The sequence below is a fragment of the Anolis sagrei genome, chromosome X (genome assembly GCF_037176765.1).
Source record: "Anolis sagrei isolate rAnoSag1 chromosome X, rAnoSag1.mat, whole genome shotgun sequence".
Taxonomy (NCBI): Eukaryota; Metazoa; Chordata; class Lepidosauria; order Squamata; family Dactyloidae; genus Anolis; species Anolis sagrei.
This window is the reverse complement of record NC_090034.1, coordinates 53,125,095-53,142,594: the sequence shown is the minus strand read 5'-3', so window position 1 is coordinate 53,142,594 and position 17,500 is coordinate 53,125,095. Positions and strand designations below refer to the sequence as shown.

Genomic DNA, 17,500 nt, shown 5'->3' with positions numbered 1-17,500 from the left:
CAATATCTACAACTCCTACAAATCATGGTGAATTTCCCCAAACTTTTCAAATATGTCCAGTTGCTGATCAATTTCTCTGTCTGCTGTGTGCCATAGAAAAGAATAGGGAAGAGTTAAGGAAGAGTCAGTGGGTGGGGTCATGCAAATTGAAGAGAGTAAGAAACACTGGGATGTCTGTGATGGAGGAAACACATAAAATCTAGGATGAAATTGTCCCCATATGAAAGCCTTGACTTGGGTATTGGACAGTATGGTGTTTGTGGAGGACATTGGCAACGTCGTCTGTGCGCATTCAGAAGACCTACAAGCCACCTACAAGCCACTCCAAGTGGGCAAAACACCTTCGCAGAAGCATACGAGAAGCCTCTCATTGAACACTGAGGAACCCAAAGTGCCCTTCCAGCAGACACCAGCCAATCCCTCCCCAATGCTGGAAATACAGCTTAATGGTGTAACATTAGAAAACGTTGACCATTTCCACTACCTTGGCAGCCACTTCTCCACAAAAGTCAACATTGACACTGAAATACAACACCGCCTGAACTCTGCGAGTGCAGCATTTTCCCGAATGAAGCAGAGAGTGTTTGAGGAGAAGGGCATCCATAGGAATACCAAGGTGCTTGTTTATAAAACTATTGTCCTCCCAACCCTGCTATATGCCTCCGAAACGTGGACTATCTGTAAGGATTAATTTAGTTATGTATGTGTTTTAAATGTGCTTCTATGTATTGCCAAGATGGATTCCACTGTGTATTAGAACTGCTGTGCAGAATGTTTATTCCATGAGGCTGTGATTATGTAACCTTGAGAGAAGTAAGATAAAGCTTGCTCTTGCTGGGAACAGAAGGGAGTAACTAGTCTCAGCAAGAAGAGATAAGCAGATGTGAAGAGACTTTCGTTTTGACTAGTTCCTGAATTGTAGCTCGCTGTAGTAAGACGTGTCTTTTGAATGTGCTTAGTAAACTTAGTTTCTTTTGTAACTAAAAGCCTGCAGAGTCCTTATTTTACAACACAGTGCCTGCTGATCTAGCAATACTTCTGCTGTGCACCGCCAAACTCTGACAATTTGGTTATGGGCCCAGTACACTTCCGCTTCTACAGACGTTACATGCAACTCCTATAACGATTCCATCAGCGTTGCCTCTGAAAAATCCTGCAAAACTCTTGGTAAGACAGGTGGACAAATGCCAATGTGCTGGAAGAAGCAAAGACCACCAGCATTGAAGCGATGGTCCTCCGCCATCAACTCCGCTGGACTGGCCACATTGTCCGAATGCCCAACCACCGTCTTCCAAAGCAATTGCTCTACTCCGAACTCAAGAATGGGAATTGGAATGTTGTAGGACAGGAAAAGAGATTTAAAGATGGGCTCAAAGCCAACCTTAAAAACTCTGGCATAGACACTGAGAACTGAGAAGCCCTGGCCCTCGGGCACTCCAGCTGGAGGTCAGCTGTGACCAGCAGTGTTGTAGAATTTGAAGAGGCACGAATGGAAGGCAAAAGAGAGAAACATGCCAAGGGGAAGGTGCTTCAAGCCAACCCTGACTGGGACCGCCTTCCACCTGGAAACCAATGCCCTCACTGTGAGAGAACATGCGGGTCAAGAAAAGGGCTCTACAGTCACCTACATACTCACCGCCAGGACACTGCACTTGGAGGACAATCATACTTGGACAACGAGGGTTTGCCTAAGTAAGTAAGTAATTATTGTTGTTGTTTGTTGTGCTTTGTTGTTATTTATATCCCACATCCATGACTCTGAATAACCGTCAAGATGGGGCTGACCTTGTAACTGCAGAGTCTCAAAGAACAGTGTGTTCAATGGCTTCCATTCCTTGTGGACAGTTTTTAAGATTTGTTTGGGAGGATTTGGCCTCCTTCTGAGGCTGAGAGAGTGCGACCCACCCTAAGGGACCAAAGAGGATTTGAACTCTGGTCTCCGGACCTTTCCAAGGCTGATACCATTGACTCGATAGGTCTGTTGGGGCCTGCAGCTCAATGGATCACTCCAGTCAACCCCATTTGCTCCAAGTGGGCAAAACCTATTGATTAGCTGGGAGAGAAAGGCAAGAGGGGGGGGGGGGATGCAGGTTTCCAATGGGGGGGGGAGCATTCTGTCCCAATGCATAAGAATAAAGAACAACAAATAACAACAACACCAAAAAATAAAATCTCACTATCTTGCAAAAAAGTGATTCTCAGCGAGGGAGAAAAGCAGGATATAACGAATTATTATTATTATTATTATTATTATTATTATTATTATTATTATTATATCATCTGTGATGGTATGAAAACTCTCAGTGGCTTTGTACTCAATTGAAGCTCATACTGGAATAAATCAACCACAGCCTCTGAGCATGGCAAAAGTTTTATTTTGTTATTCGATGCTGGGGGTATTTGTGGACCCACTTGTGGAAATGTGGGAGGATCTCTGGGTGGGGGGCGGAGGGCAAGGCCTGTTGTTCAGCCCCACTCCATCCCCATAAAGGCCATCTGCCATTGGGAGCGGAAGCCCCCTCCTCCATCCAAGCCTATTGATTGATCAATGACAGCCCATGATGGTGGCCTTGGGGGGGGGGGCATTCTCTCTGCAGCCCCCCAAATGGCTTTGAGGAAATGAGAGACACATTAGGCAATCCAGAGTAAAAATACTGCATGGAATATCCCAGATGGTTCTCTGTAGAAAAGGCAATAATGCTTGGAAAGGCAATAGGAGAAGAAGGAGGACGCCTTCTCGACAGATGGACTCCAGCCATAGCTTTGCAAGACCTGAGCAGCACAATGATTGTTGATGGCACCTCATGGACATCTCATGAGAAGACAGGAAAGACAACAATGTCAGGATGAAATAATAATAATAATAGGAAGGAGGAGGAGGAGGTGAAGTCAACCAAAGAAGCCATGGTTGCTCTGACTTTGCAAGACCTGAATGGGACAATTGTCATTGATTGTTTCTTATGGACATCTCATGAGAAGACAGGAAAGACAATGATTTAAAGGAGAAATAATGATGATAATGATAACGATAATGATATGGAGGAGGAGTGGGGTGGGGGGAGGTCAACCAAGGAAGCTATGGTTGCTCTGACTTTGCTCTGACTTCCATATGGACATCTCATGAGAAAACAAGAAATATAATGATGTCAAGGAGAAATAATAATAATAATAATAATAATAATAATAGGAGTTCATAACAGTTCGGTTCAGTGGCATTGGAAATTTCTGTCGCCTAAAGACCTTGGCCTGCACTTAAACACAATTGGCGCTGACAAAATTACCATCTGCCAGCTGCAGAAGGCCACCTTCCTGGGATCTGCACGCATTATTCGCTGATACATCACACAGTCCTAGACACTTGGGAAGCGTCCGATGTGTGGTCCAATACAACAGCCAGCAGAGTGATCTTGTCTGCTGTGGACTCATCTTGTTGTGTTTCAAATAATAATAATAGGAAGAAGGAGGAGGAGGTAAAATCAGCCAAGGAATCCATGGTTGCTTTGACTTTGCAAAACCTGAATGGAACAATTATAATTGATAATTTCTTATAGACATCTCATGAGAAGACAGGAAAGACAATGATATCAAGGAGAAATAATGAGAAGGAGGAGGAGGAGGAAGAGGAAGAGGAAGAGGAAGGTGAATTTAGGGAAGCTATTGTTGCTCTGACTTTGCAAGATCTGAGCGGGATAATTCTCATTGGTGGTTTCTTATAGACATCTTATGAGAAGACAGGAAAGACAATGATGTCAAGGAGAAATAACAACAACAACAACAACAACAGGAAGAAGGAGGAGGAGGTGATGTCAACCAAGGAAGCCATGGTTGATCTTATTTTGCAAGACCTGAGCAGGACAATTATAATTGATGGTTTCTTATGGACATTTCATGAGAAGACAGGAAAGACAAAGGAGAAGGAGAACGGAAGAAGAAGAAGAAGAAGAAGAAGAAGAAGAAGAAGAAGAATCATAGAGTTAGAAGAGACCTCATGGGCCATCCAGTCCAACACCCTGCCAAGAAGCAGGAATATTGCATTCAAAGCACCCCTGACAGATGGCCATCCAGCCTCTGTTTAAAAGCTTCCAAAGAAGGAGCCTCTACCACATTCCGGGGCAGAGAGTTCCACTGCTGAACAGCTCTCACAGTTAGGAAGTTCTTCCTCATGTTCAGATTGAATCTTCTTTCTTGTTCATTGTTCTGCATCCTAGTCTCCAGGGCAGCAAAAAACAAGCTTGCTCCCTCCTCCCTATGACTTCCTCTCACATATTTATCATATCATATCTCCTCTTAGCCTTCTTCAGGCTAAACATGCCCAGCTCTTTAAGCCACTCCTCATGGGGGTTGTTCTCCAGATCCTTGATCATTTTAGTCATCCTCCTCTGGACACAGGTGTAGCATGACTTCCCTAGATCTAGACACTATGCTCCTATTGATGCAGGCCAACATCCCATTGGCTTTTTTTGCTGCCTCATGACATTGTTGGCTCATGTTTAACTTGTCCACGAGGACGCCAATATCTTTTTCATATGTACTGCTCTCGAGCCAGGCATCCCCCATTCTGTATCTTTGCATTTCGTTTTGCAAAGAAGAAGAAACAGAAGCAGCAGCTGGTGAAGGTGAACATGAATGTGGACGTGAAGTCAACCAAGGAATACATCATTGCTCTTACTTTGCAAGACCTGAGCAGGCCAATGATCATTGATGGTTTATTATGGGCATCTCATGAGAAGACAGGAAAGACAAGAATGTCAAGGATTAATAATAATAATAATAATAATAATAATAATAATAATAGTAATAATAATAGGACGACCTGCACAGAAGATTTCAATTGATCTTCCCTCATGGACCATGAAAGACAATAATGTCAAGGAGAAAAACGTAAGGGGAGATTGGGCCTTTGCTGATTACAAGTCCAAAGCAGACCCTTTGAGTAAAATGAAGGGGGATTTTGGTGTGTGTGAGTGTGTGTGTGTGTGTGGAGGGGGGGGGTGCTCTTCTTCTCCTTTGGGATGGCAATTGCACAATAATGGCAAATTTGCTCAGATTGTGTCCAGAAGGATCCCCCTATCTCCTCCTCCTCCTCCTCCTGCCAAGATGGATGGCGCAATAAAGCCCAAAGGCCCCTGATAGATGGATGGGGAGATTAGGCCTGATGGAGTCCCAGTGATGCATGGCCAGGTGATGCAGTCCGACCAGGAAAAGAAGGAGGAGGAGGAGAAGGTGGAGGAGGAAGAGGAGGCCACCTTCTTTGCCCTCCTTCTCCTCCAACCCCTCCTCTGTTCTTTTGCCTTTTCTCTATCTCTCCTCTTTCCCCTCCAGGAGTCTGACTTTTTTCTTCTCTTCCTTCACTCTTCCACTGCCCTTTCTCTGCTTTTTCTCCCTCCCTCCCTTTCTTCAACAGCCTTTTTCTCTCTTCCCCCTTTTACAACCATTCTTCTCCTTCCTTGCTTCTTTCCTTCTTTCCTTCTTTCCTTCTTTCCTTCTTTCCTTCTTTCCTTCTTTCCTTCCTTCCTTCCTTCCTTCCTTCCTTCCTTCCTTCCTTCCTCAGTCTGTTTCTCTTCTCCTTTTGCAAACTACATTTCCCTTTCTTCCTCTGCCTTTTTCTCTTCTCTCTTTTGCACTCTATCTTTCCATTACTTCTTTCCCTCTTTTCTTCATTTCTTCTCTTTCCTTCCTCAGCCCTATTCTCTTCTCCCTTTTGCAATCTACCTTTCCCTTCCTTTTCCCTCGTTCCTTCCTTCCTTCCTTCCTTCCTTCCTTCCTTCCTTCCTTCCTTCCTTCCTCAGCCTTTTCTCTTCTCATTTTGCAAACTACCTTTCTCTTCCTTTCTTTCTGAGATCTTTTCTCTTCTCCTTTTTGCAATCTATCTTTCCCTTTCCCTTCCTTTTCTCCTCTTTCCTTCCTTTCTTCTTGTTCCTTCCTTCCTTACCTCTTTTCTTTTCTCATTTTTCAAACTACCTTTTCCTTCCTTCCTTCCTTCTTTTCATCCTTCCTTCTTCAGTCCTTTTTTCTTCTCCTTTTGCACACTGCCTTTCTCTTCCTTTCCCCCCTTTTTCCTTTCCCTTCCTTCCTTCCTTCCTTCCTCACCCCTTTTCTCTTCTCCTTTTGGAAACTACTTTTCTCTTCCTTTGTTTTTTCCTGAGTTCTTTTCTCTTCTCCCTTTTGTAAACTACCTTTCCCTTCCTTCCTTCCTTCCTTCCTCAGTCCTTTCCCCTTCTCTCTTTTGCAATCTACTGTGCCTTTCCTTTCTCATCCCTTCTCTTCTTCCTTTTGCAAAGAATCTTTTCCTTCCTTCCTTCCTTCCTTCCTCAGCCTTCTTATCTCTCCACCCCTTCAGAATCTCCCTTCTTGTTCCTCCCTTCTTTTCTCAATCCTTTCATTCTTTGCAAACCTTCCTTTTTTCCTCCTTTTTTCTTTCCTTAAGCTGCCCTTTCTTTCTCCCCTCCCTTCCCCATATCCCATTTTATCCATCTATCCCTTCCTTCTCTTCTTCTCTGCCTCCGATTTCTCCCTCTCTTCCTTTCCTCCCTTTTGTTCCTCTTTTCATCTTCCTCCCTCCTTCCTTTGCCTTCTTTCTGCCTTTCCGCCTCTTCCTTCTTCCTCCCTCCCTCCATCCTTCTTCCTCACACTCTCTTCCTTCCTTCTCTCTCCATTCTCCAGTTTCCATTGATTTTTCGGTAACAAGTCTCCAAAGACCTCCATCCCAGTGGTCGAAAAGGGGGAGGCTAAGGTTGCTCTCCCCTCCACATTGGCTTCTTAGGGGGACCCTAAAGAGGGAGAGAGAAAAGGAGGGAAAAGGGAGAGAGGGAAAAAGGGAGGGAAAAGAAGGGAGAAGGAAAGAAAGGGAGGGAGGGAGGGAGAAAAGAAGAGAGAAGAGGGGGGATGTAGAGTGAAAGTAAGGAAAGAGGAAGGGAGAGGGGAAAAGAAAGAGTGAGAAGAAAAGAGAAAAGGTGGGAAAGGAGAGAGAAGAGAAAGCAAAGAGCCACTCGAGAAAGGGAGAGAGAGGGAGGGAAGGAGGAAGAGAGAGAGAGGGTGGGATGTAGGCAGCAAGGGACGCAAGGGAAGGAGCAAGGGAGTGAGGACAAGAGTGGAGGAAGTGGAGAAGAGAACTAAGGAGGGAGAAAAAGAGGAGAGAAAATGGGAAGGCCAAGCACCAAAAAAGAAAAGGAGAGAGAGGGAGAGGAAGAGGAAGGTAGGGAAGGATAGAGGGAAAAGGAGGGCGAAAGAAGGGGGAAAACTGAGAAAGTGGGATGAAAGAAAGAAAAAGGGGGAGGATAAAGGGAGAGGGAGGGAAGAAGGGAAGAAAGAAGGAAAAGAACCAGGGGAAGAGGGAGGGAGAAAGAGGGAGGACGGGGAAGATGGGGAGTAAGGAAGAAAGAGGCAGAGGGGGGAAGGGAAAGGAAAGAAAGGGAGCCAAAAGGGGAGGGAGGGAGAAAGGGAGACGAAGAGGAGAGAGAAAGAAGGGAAGAAAGGTAGAGGAAGAGAGAAAGGTAGAAAGAGAGACGAGAGGAGGAAGGAAGACAGAGTTCTAGAGGCAAGAGGGAGGGAGAAGAAGGGAAAGAGGAAGAGGGAGGGAAAGAGGGAGTGAAAAAGAGGGGGAGGGGGAGAGGGAGGGAGAGAGGGAAAGAGGAGGAAGGTGGAAAGTGAAGGGGGAGAAAGGGAGCGAGAAGAGGGGGAGGGAGAGAGAAAGCAAGGAGAGAGGGAGAGAAGAAGGGAGAAAGAGACAGGAAAGGAGGAAATGAAGGCAAATCCAAGGAAGAAAGGGAGGAAGAATGAGGGAGGGAGACAGAGGGGGGAGGGAAAGAGGAAGAAAGAGGGAGAGGGAGGAAGAGAGAAAGGTGAAGAGGAGAAAGGAAGGGAGTAGAAGGGAAGGGAGAAAACGAGGGAGAGTAGGGAAGGAGGGAGGAAGAGGGGAAGAAAGGGAGAGGAAGAGAGAGGGAAGGAGAAAGAGAGCGGAAGGGAGGAAGACAGACAAAGAGCCTGGGGAAAGAGAGAGGGAGAAGGAGGGGAAGAAGAAGAGAGAGAGGGATAAAGGGGTGAAGAAGGGAAGGTAAAGGGCCAGTGGAGAGAGGGAGGGAGAGGAGAGGAAGGAGGTAGTGGGAGGAAGCGGGAAAGGGAAAGAGAAAGGGAGAGGGAGAGAAGGAGGGAGAAAGAGTGGGGAGGAAAGCTAGAGAAAGAGAGAGGAAATGAGGAAGGAAGAATGAGGAAAGAGGGGGAAAGGATGAAGGTGAAAGGGAGAGTGAAGGAGGGAGACGTAGGGGAGAAACGAGGAAGGCAAAGAGCCAGGTGAGAGAGGGAGGGAGAGAGGAGGAAGGAAGGAGTGGGAGGAAGGAGGAAAGGGAAGGAAAAAGGGAGAGGGAAGGAAGGAGTGAGGAAGAAAGGGGGGGGGAGAGGAATACAAAAGCTAGGGGAGAGAGGGAGAGACAGGGGTGGAAGGAGGAAGTAGAGGCAGGGGGACATGGGAGAGGGAGGGGAGACGGGAGAGAGAAAGCGATGGTAAAGGAGGAAGGCAAAGAGCCAGGGGAGACAGGGAGGGAGAGGGGAGGAAGGAGGAAAGGGAAGGAAAAGGGGAGAGGGAAGGAAGGAGTGAGGGGGAAAGAGGGGGGAGGAAGGCAAAAGCTAGGGGAGGGAGGGAGAGGGGAGGAAGGAGGGAGTGGAGGCAGGGGGAAAGGGAGAGGGAGGGGAGACGGGAGGGAGGGAGAAAGCGTTGGGAAAGGAGGAAGACAAAGAGCCAGGGGAGACAGGGAGGGAGAGAGGAGAAAAGAGGGAGTAAGAAGAAGGGGGAAGGGGAAGGAGAAAGGGAGAGGGAGGGAAGGAAGGAGGGGGAAAGGAGGAAGGCAAATGGCCTGAGGCGAGAGGGAGGAAGTGGGGAGGAAGGTGGGAGTGGGAGGAAGGAGGAAAGGGAAGACGAAAGGGAGAGGGAGGGAAGGAGGAAGAAAGAGGGGGAAAGGAGAAAGGCAAAGAGCCAGGGGGGAGAGGGAAGGAGGGAAAGAGGAGGAAGGAGAGAGTGGGAGGAAGGAAGAAAGGGAAGGAGAAGGGGAGAGGGAGGGAAGAAAGGAGGGAGGGAGAAAAAAAGGGAAAAGGAGAAAGGAAAGAGCCAGATGAGAGGGGGGGGGGAGAAGAGGAAGTGGGAAGGAGAAAGAGAGTTGGAGGGAAGGAAGGAGGGGGAAAGAGGGGGAAAGGAGGAAGGCAAAGAGCCAGGCGAGAGAGGGATGAAGAGAGGAGGAAGAAGGGGGGGGGGAAGGGAAGGAATAGGGGAGAGGGAGGGAGGGGAAAAGAGGGAGTAAAGGAGGAAGGCAAAGAACCAGGGGAGAGAGGGAGAGAATAGGAAGGAGGTAGTAGGAGGAAGCGGGAATAGGAAGGAGAAATGGAGAGGGAGGGAGGGTGAAAGAGAGGGGAAAGGAGGAAGGCAAAGAGCCGGGGAGAGGGAGAGGGAAAGTGGAGGAAGGAGGAAAAGGAAGAAGAAAGGGAGAGGTAGAGAAGAAAGGAAGGAGGGATATAGAGGGGGAAAGGAGGAAGGCAGAGAGCCAGGGGAGAGAGGGAGGGAGAGGAGAGGAAGGAGGGAGTGGGAAGTAGAAATGGAGAGGGAGGGAAGGAAGGAGGGGGAAAGAGGGGGAAAGGAGGAAGGCAAAGAGCCAGAGGAGAGAGGGGGGGAGAGAGGAGGAAGGAGGGAGTGGGAGGAAGGAGGAAAGGGAAGGAGAAGGGAGAGGGAGGGAGGGGGAAAGAGGGAGTAAAGGAGGAAGGCAAAGGACAAGGGAAGAAAGGGAGAGAATAGGAAGGAGGTGGTAGGAGGAAGGTGAAAAGGGAAGGAGAAAGGGAGAGGGAGGGAGGGAGAAAGAGAGGGAAAGGAGGAAGGCAAAGAGCCAGGGAGAGAGGGAAGGAGAGAGGAAGAAGGAGGGAGTGAGAGGAAGGAGGAAAGGAAAGAAGAAAGGGAGAGGGACAGAAAAAGGGAAGGAGGGGAAAGAGGGGGAAAGGAGGAAGGCAGAGAGCCAGGGGAGAGAGGGAGGGAGAGGGGAGGAAGGAGGAAGTGGAGGCAGGGGGAAAGGGAAGGAGAAGGGGAGAGGGAAGGAGGGGGAAAGAGGAAGTAAAGGAGGAATGCAAAGGACCAGGGAAGAGAGGGAGAGAATAGGAAGGAAGTGGTAGGAGGAAGGGGGAAAGGGAATGAGAAAGGGAGAGGGAGGGAAAAAGAGAGGGGAAAGGAGGAAGGCAAAGAGCCAGGGAGAGAGGGAGGGAGAGAGGAAGAAGGAGCGAGTGAGAGGAAGGAGGAAAGGGAAGAAGAAAGGGAGAGGGACGGAAGGAAGGGAAAGAGGGGGAAAGGAGGAAGGCAGAGAGCCAGAGGAGAGAGGGAGGGAGAGGGGAAGAAGGAGGAAGTGGAGACAGGGGGAAAGGGAAGGAGAAGGGGAGAGGGAGGGAGGGGGAAAGAGGGAGTAAAGGAGGAAGCAAAGGACCAGGGAAGAGAGGGAGAGAATAGGAAGGTGGTAGGAGGAAGGGAGAAAGGGAGAGGGAGGGGAAAAGAGAGGGGAAAGGAGGAAGGCAAAGAGCCGGGGAGAGAGGGAGGGAGAGAGGAGGAAGTGAGAGGAAGGAGGAAAGGGAGAGGGAGAGAAGGAGGGAGGGAGAAAAAGCGGGAAAAGGAGAAAGGCAAAGAGCTAGGGGAGAGAGGGAGGGAGAGGAGAGGCAGGAGGGAGTGGGTTAGGGTTAGGGTGGGAGGAAGCAGGAAAGGGAAAGAGAAAGGGAGAGGGAGGGAGGGAGAAAGGAGGAAGGCAAAGAGCCGGGGGGGGGGAAGAGGGAGGGAGTGGGGAGGAAGGTGTGAGTGGGAGGAAGGAGGAAAGGGAAGGGAGAGGGAGGGAAGGAGGGAGAAAGAAGAGGGAAAGGAGGAAGGCAGAGAGCCAGGGGGGAAGAGAGAGGGAGAGAGGGAGAGGGAGGGGGGAGTGAGGGAGCGCGAGCCCCCTCCCCGCGTGTCCCTTTCCCTTTCCCTTTCGGCGTGTGGAGGGGGCGTGTCCGCGCCCTCGTGACGTCACGGGAGGCCGAGCCCAGCCCGGCTCAGCTCAGCTCGGAGAAGCGACGGAGGAGCGAAGCGGAGCAGTGTGGCCGTGGGTGTTGCGGCGGGGATGGCGCGGGGCTGAGGCGGCGGCGGCGGCGGCGGCGGCGGCGGAGATGGAGCTGCACCTGGAGGCGCTGGGCGGCGGCGGGGCCGGCGGCGGGTCCGAGCTGCTGGTCCCCTCGGGCTCCCACGGGCGTCCCGAGGCGGGCCCTCCTCCCCCTGCTCCCCCTCCGCGCTCCCGGCCGGCCATGGTCTCGAGCCTGGCCTCGCTGATGGAGGGGGCGCCCGGCGGGGGAGACTTCCGCGGGGGAGACCCCGGAGGCGCGCTGCACCCGGTGATGGGCCTGCCTTGCGAGTCGCCCTCGGGGATGAGCACCTACACCACGCTCACGCCGCTCCAGCACCTGCCGCCCATCGCCACCGTCTCGGAGAAGTTCCACCACCACCACCACCACCCGCACCACCACCACCACCACCACCCGCACCACCACCACCACCACCCGCACCACCAGCGCCACTCGGGCAACTTCTCCTCCATGGGCAACTTGTACTACCCGAAGGAGATGGCCGGGCCCATGGGGCAGCCCTTGTCCCCGCTGCCCAACGGCCTGGGCGCGCTCCACCACGGCGGGCAGCAGCAGCAGCAGGCGCTGAGCCACTACGGCGCCCACCTGGGGCCCTCCGAGAAGCTCTTCCCGCCGCCGCCGCCCCCGCCGCCCCCGCACGGCTTCGAGGGCCCCTCGGGCCTCCTGCCCGCCCTCAACGGGCTCCACGACCCGCGGCCCCAGGCCTCCGTGGCCTCCTCCTCCGCCGCCGCCGCCGCCGGGGCCGCGCCAGGCCAGCAAGCCGAGGAGATCAACACCAAGGAGGTGGCGCAGCGCATCACCGCCGAGCTCAAGCGCTACAGCATCCCGCAGGCCATCTTCGCCCAGCGCATCCTCTGCCGCTCGCAAGGCACCCTCTCCGACCTGCTGAGGAACCCCAAGCCCTGGAGCAAGCTCAAGTCCGGGAGGGAGACCTTCCGCAGGATGTGGAAGTGGCTGCAGGAGCCCGAATTCCAGAGGATGTCCGCCCTCCGCCTCGCAGGTAGGCCAGGGGAGCCCCAGGAGGGCAGGGAAGGGAGGGAGGCCGCCCCGAGGGTCCGAGAGACGCTCTCTGGGTTGGAGAGGCAACCAAGGAAGGCCCACACTCACCTCGCCTCTCTTCCCCCCTGTTGACACCAAAGAAGGACCTCCAGAATCCAAGAAAAGGATTGCGACCAGGGCTGGAGGCATCTAAGAGGGTTAGAGAGACTCCTTCTAGGTTGAAGAGGATAGGAAGGAAGTCCCACACTCCTCTCGCCTCTCTTCCCCCCTGTTGACATGAAAGAAGGACCTCCAGAATCCAAGAAAAGGATTGCGTCCAGGGCTGGAGGCATCTAAGAGGGTTAGAGAGACTCCTTCTAGGTTGAAGAGGATAGGAAGGAAGTCCCACACTCCTCTTGCCTCTCTTCTCCCCTGTTGACACGAAAGAAGGACCTCCAGAATCCAAGAAAAGGGTTGCAACCAAGGGTGGAGGCATCTAAGAGGGTTAGAGAGACTCCTTCTGGGTTGAAGAGGATAGGAAGGAAGTCCTACACTCACCTCACCTCTCTTCCCACCTGTTGACATGAAAGAAGGACCTCCAGAATCCAAGGAAAGAATTGCAACCAGGGGTGGAGGCATCTAAGAGGGTTAGAGAGACTCCTTCTGGGTTGAAGAGGATAGGAAGGAAGTCCCACACTCCTCTCGCCTCTCTTCCCCCCTGTTGACATGAAAGAAGGACCTCCAGAATCCAAGAAAAGGATTGCGTCCAGGGGTGAAGGCATCTTAGAGGGTTAGAGAGACTCCTTCTGGATTGAAAAGGATAGGAAGGAAGTCCCACACTCACCTCTTCTCCCGCCCCTGTTGACATGAAAGAAGGACCTCCAAAAGAAGGTTAGAGAGAATCTTTCCAGGATTCAGGAGGGTAGGGAGGAAGACTTGAGCTCCCCGCTCCTCCATTGCCTCCCTCTTGGTCTTCAAAAGCCCAGGGAACAGTTGCAACAGGGCTGGAGGCATCTAAGAAGTTCAGACAGACTCTTTCCTGTATTGAGGAGGGTAGGGAGAAAGTCCCACACTCATCTTGCCTCTCTTCCCCCATCCCCTGTTGACATGAAATAAGGACCTCCAAAATCCAAGGAAAGGGTTGGAGGCATCTAAGAAGATTAGGGAGACTCATTCCTGGATTCAGGAGGCCAGGGAGGAAGCCCTGAGCTCCCCGCTCTTCCATTGCCTCCCTCTTGGTCTTCAAAAGCCCAGGAAACAGTTGTAACCAGGGCTGGAGGCATCTAAAAGATTCAGACTCTTTCATGTATTGAGGAGGGTAGGGAGGAGGTCCCAAATTCATCTTGCCTCTCTTTCCCTGTCCCCTGTTGACATGAAAAAAGAACTTCCAAAACCCAAGGAAAAGGTTGGAACTAGGGCTGGAGGCATCTAAGAGGGTCGGAGAGAGTCTTTCTTGTATTGAGGAGGGTAAGGAGGAAGTCCCACACTCACCTTACCTTCTTTCCCCCGTCCCCTGTTAATATGAAAGAAGGACCTCCAAAATGCAAGGAAAGGGTTGGAGGCATCTAAAAGGGTTAGAGAGACTCTTTCTTGGATTCAAGAGAGTAGGGAGGAAGCCCTGAGCTCCCTGCTCCTCCATTGCCTCCCTCTTGGTCTTCAAAAGCCCAGGGAAGGGTTGCAACCAGGGTTGGAGGCATTGCAGAGGGTTAGAGAGGCTCCTTCAGGGTAGAAGAGGATAGGAAGGAAGTCCCACACTCACCTCACCTATCTCCCCCCCTTGTTTACATGAAAGAAGGACCTCCAAAATCCAAGGAAATGGTTTGAACCAGGGCTGGAGGCATCTAAGAGGGTTAGAGAGACTCCTTCTGGGTTGAAGAGGATAGGAAGCAAGTCCCACAATCACCTGCCCTCCTTCCTCTGGACATACCAAGAGGACCTCCAAAATCCAATGAAAGGGTTGCAATCAGGGCTTGAGACATCTAAGAGGGTTAGAGAGACTCCTTCTGAGTTGAAGAGGATAGGAATGAAGTCCCACGCTCACCTCATCTCCATTCCCTCCTCTTGACATGAGAGGAATACCTCTGAAACTCAAGGAAAGGGTTGCAACTAGGGCTGGAGACATTTAAGAGAGTTAGAGAGACTCCTTCTGGGTTGAAGAGGATAGGAAGGAAGCCTCTCACTCACCTGCCCTCCCTTCCCTCCTTTTGATATGAGAGGAAGATCCTGAAACTCAAGGAAATGGTTGCAACCAGGGCTGGAGATGTTGAAGAGAGTTAGGTAGAGGCTTTCTAGACTGACTGGGGTAAATGGGAAACTCCATCCTCACCTAGCCTCTCTTCCCTCCTCTGGACACACCAAGAAGACCAAGGAAAGGGTTGCAACCAGGGCTGGAGACATAGAAGTCAGTTTGAGAGGGCTAACCAGAGGCAGAGAGACTCTTTCTGGGTTGAAGAGGATAGGAAGGAAATCCCATACTCACCTAGCCTCCATTCCCTTCTCTGGACATGAGAAGAGGACCTCCAAATCCGAAAGAAAGGGTTGCAACCAGGGCTGGAGAATAGAAGAGGGTTGGAGAGGTCTATCCAGGGTTAGAGGGACACTCTCTGGGTCGAAGACAGAAAGGAAGCCTCCCCTTCACTTGGCCTCCATTCCCTCCTCTTGACATGAGAGGAGGACCTCCAAAACCTGAGGAAAGGGTTGCAACCAGGAGAAGTCTATGCAGGATTAGGGGGATCCTCTGAGTTGAAGAGGAAACAAAGGAAGCTACTCCCCCGCCCCGGACCCATCAGGAGGGCCTCCAAAACTTGAGGAAAGGGTTGTAACCAAGGTTAGAGGCACCTAAGAGGGTTAGAGAGGCACTTTCCTGGGTTGAGGAGGGTAAGGAGGAGTCCTAAGCTCCCCTACTCCTCCATTTCTCCACTCTTTATCTCCAAAACCTCAGGGAAGGGTTGCAACCAGGGCTAGAGATATGCTTTCTGGGTTGAAGAGAACAGGAAAGAAGTCCCACACTCATTTAGCCTCCCTTCTTCCTTCTTGGCCTCCTGGCCTCCATTCCCTCCTCTTGACATACCAGGAGGACCTCTGAAACCCCCAAGGAAGGGTTGCAACCAGGGTTGGGGATGTTTAAGAGAGTTAGAGAGGACTATCCAGGATCAGAGAGACTTTCTCTCTGAGTTCAAGAGGAAACAGAGAAAGTCCCATTCTCACCTGGCCTCCCTTCCCCCCTGTTGTCATGAGAGGAGGACCTCCAAAACCCGAGGTTGCAACCAGGGTTAGGGAGATGCTTTCTGGGTTGAAGAGGAAACAAAAGAAGCCCCTTTCTCAGCTAGATGCCACCCCCTCCCCCCCTCCACTTGTTGATATGAGAGGAGAACCTCCAGAATCCATGGAGAGGGTGGCAACCAGGACTAGAGAAATCAAAGCAGGGCTGGAGGGACTACTTATGGGTTGAAAAGGAAACAAAAGAAGCCCCATACTCATCTGGCCACCATTACCTCCTCTGGAGCCAGGAGGAGGGGCTCCAGAACTCAAGAAAAGGTTGCAACCAGGGCTAAAGATTTTGAGGGTTAGAGAGTGGCTTCCTGGACCAAATAGGACAGGGAGAAAGTTCCACCTTCACCTGACCTCCCCTGTTGACATGAGAGGAGAACCTCTGAAACCCGAGGAAAGGTTGCAACCAGAGCTGGAGACCTTGAGGCAGGGTTAGAGGGGTCTATCCAGGGTTAGAGACTCCTTCTGGATTGAAGAGGACAGGAAGGAAGCCCCACACTCACCTGGCCTCTGTTCCCCCTTGTTGACACACCAGGGGGACCTCCAAAACCCCAAGGAAGGGTTGCAACCAGGGTTGGAGACAACAAAGAGGGTTAGAGAGATGGATTCCCAGACTGAATGGGTAAGGGAAGTCCCACTCTCACCTGGCCTCCCTTCCAATCTGTTGACATGAGAGGAGGACCTATGAAACCTGAGGAAAATATTGCCACCAAGATCGGAGAGGTCTATTCCAGGTTAAAGAGACTCTCTTTTGGTTGAAGAGGACAGGAAGGAAGCCTCACACTCACCTGGCCTCCATTCCCTCCTCTGGACACACTTGCAGGACCTCTGAAACCCCAAGGAAGGGTCGCAACCAGAGCCGGAGAACATCAAAAAGGGTTAGAGGGGTCTAACTAGGGTTAGAAAGAATAGGAAGGAAGCCCCATCCTCACCTGGCCTCATATTCTCCCTTCTTGACCCAAGAGGATGGCCTCCGAAACCCAAGGGAAAGATTGCAGCCAAGGTTGGAGACATCTAAGAGGGTTAGAGAGACTCTTTCTGTTTCTATCTAGCTATCCATTCATCTGTTGTATCTTTCATGGGATGATGATGACCATTTCACCACACATCTCTCTCTCTCTCTCTACTTATCTATTTACCTATCTACCTACCTATCTGCCTCTATCTCTTATTTACATAGCTTTTACTCTGTCTGCCTGTTTTGCTTGCTTGTTTTTGCTGTATGTCTTCTAGCTTTCCTTCCAGGTGTATTTCATTTTACTACAAGAAGTATCTCTCTATTCATTTTTCTCTCCCAGTGGTTCCCAACCTTATTTTGACCAGTGACCACTTTGACCAGGGACCACTCTCCAACACTAGTACCAAAAGAGTTACGAATCCATTTTTGGTCAACTTTAGATTTGGTTTGTTTATTTGTGGTGCAGATTCACACATTTGCATTGGATAGACCACATCAGCTCTAGTTTCTGATACAGAACATATGCCACCAAGTAGTCACCATCTGCTCACCCACAGAAAACCATATTTAATAAGGGCACCATAAGAGGGTTTCGAGAGACCAGTCGCTCTAGTTGCAATAGTGTAATAATGGTGAGGCTGCCAACCATATTTTAGTTCTTGCAGACCACAGGTTGGGAACCACTGTTCTATCCATTCTTCCATCCATATATGTTTCACATGTTATGATCACAATTTTAATACTATAGATATGCATTTATCTACCTATCCGTGCTTCACATGTTATGATCACCATTGTAGTACAAGAACGATTTGCTATCTCTATCTATCATTTATATTTATTTTACCTACCTAGCTACCTATTCTGTCTATCTGTCTATCTATCTGTGCTATTCTAATAATGTAATTTATTGTATATACATTTAATATTTATGATATTATAATGAAATGCAATATAATACTACTAATAATATGATATCGTAATTATATATTTATATTACATGTAATATTATTAATAATATTACAATATATTTGGTATAGTACAATATAGCAGTGTTTAATGCTGATATTGTACTATGCTAATAGTATAGTGTATTGTATGTATATATACCTTGTAAGCCGCTCTGAGTCCCCTTCGGGGTGAGAAGGCCGGCATATAAATGTC

The 17,500-nt window shown here is 50.2% G+C and overlaps 1 protein-coding gene across 1 annotated transcript in view; it reads left to right on the top strand.

Moving 5' to 3' along the window:
* The first annotated feature begins 250 nt into the window (after nt 1-250).
* ONECUT3 (one cut homeobox 3) overlaps nt 251-17,500 on the top strand; it is a 70,200-nt gene continuing 52,950 nt past the window's right edge. The window contains exons 1-2 of the mRNA XM_060785751.2: nt 251-328; nt 10,993-12,130. Coding sequence (XP_060641734.2) covers nt 251-328; nt 10,993-12,130 — 1,216 coding nt within the window. The remainder of the gene's footprint in view (nt 329-10,992; nt 12,131-17,500) is intronic.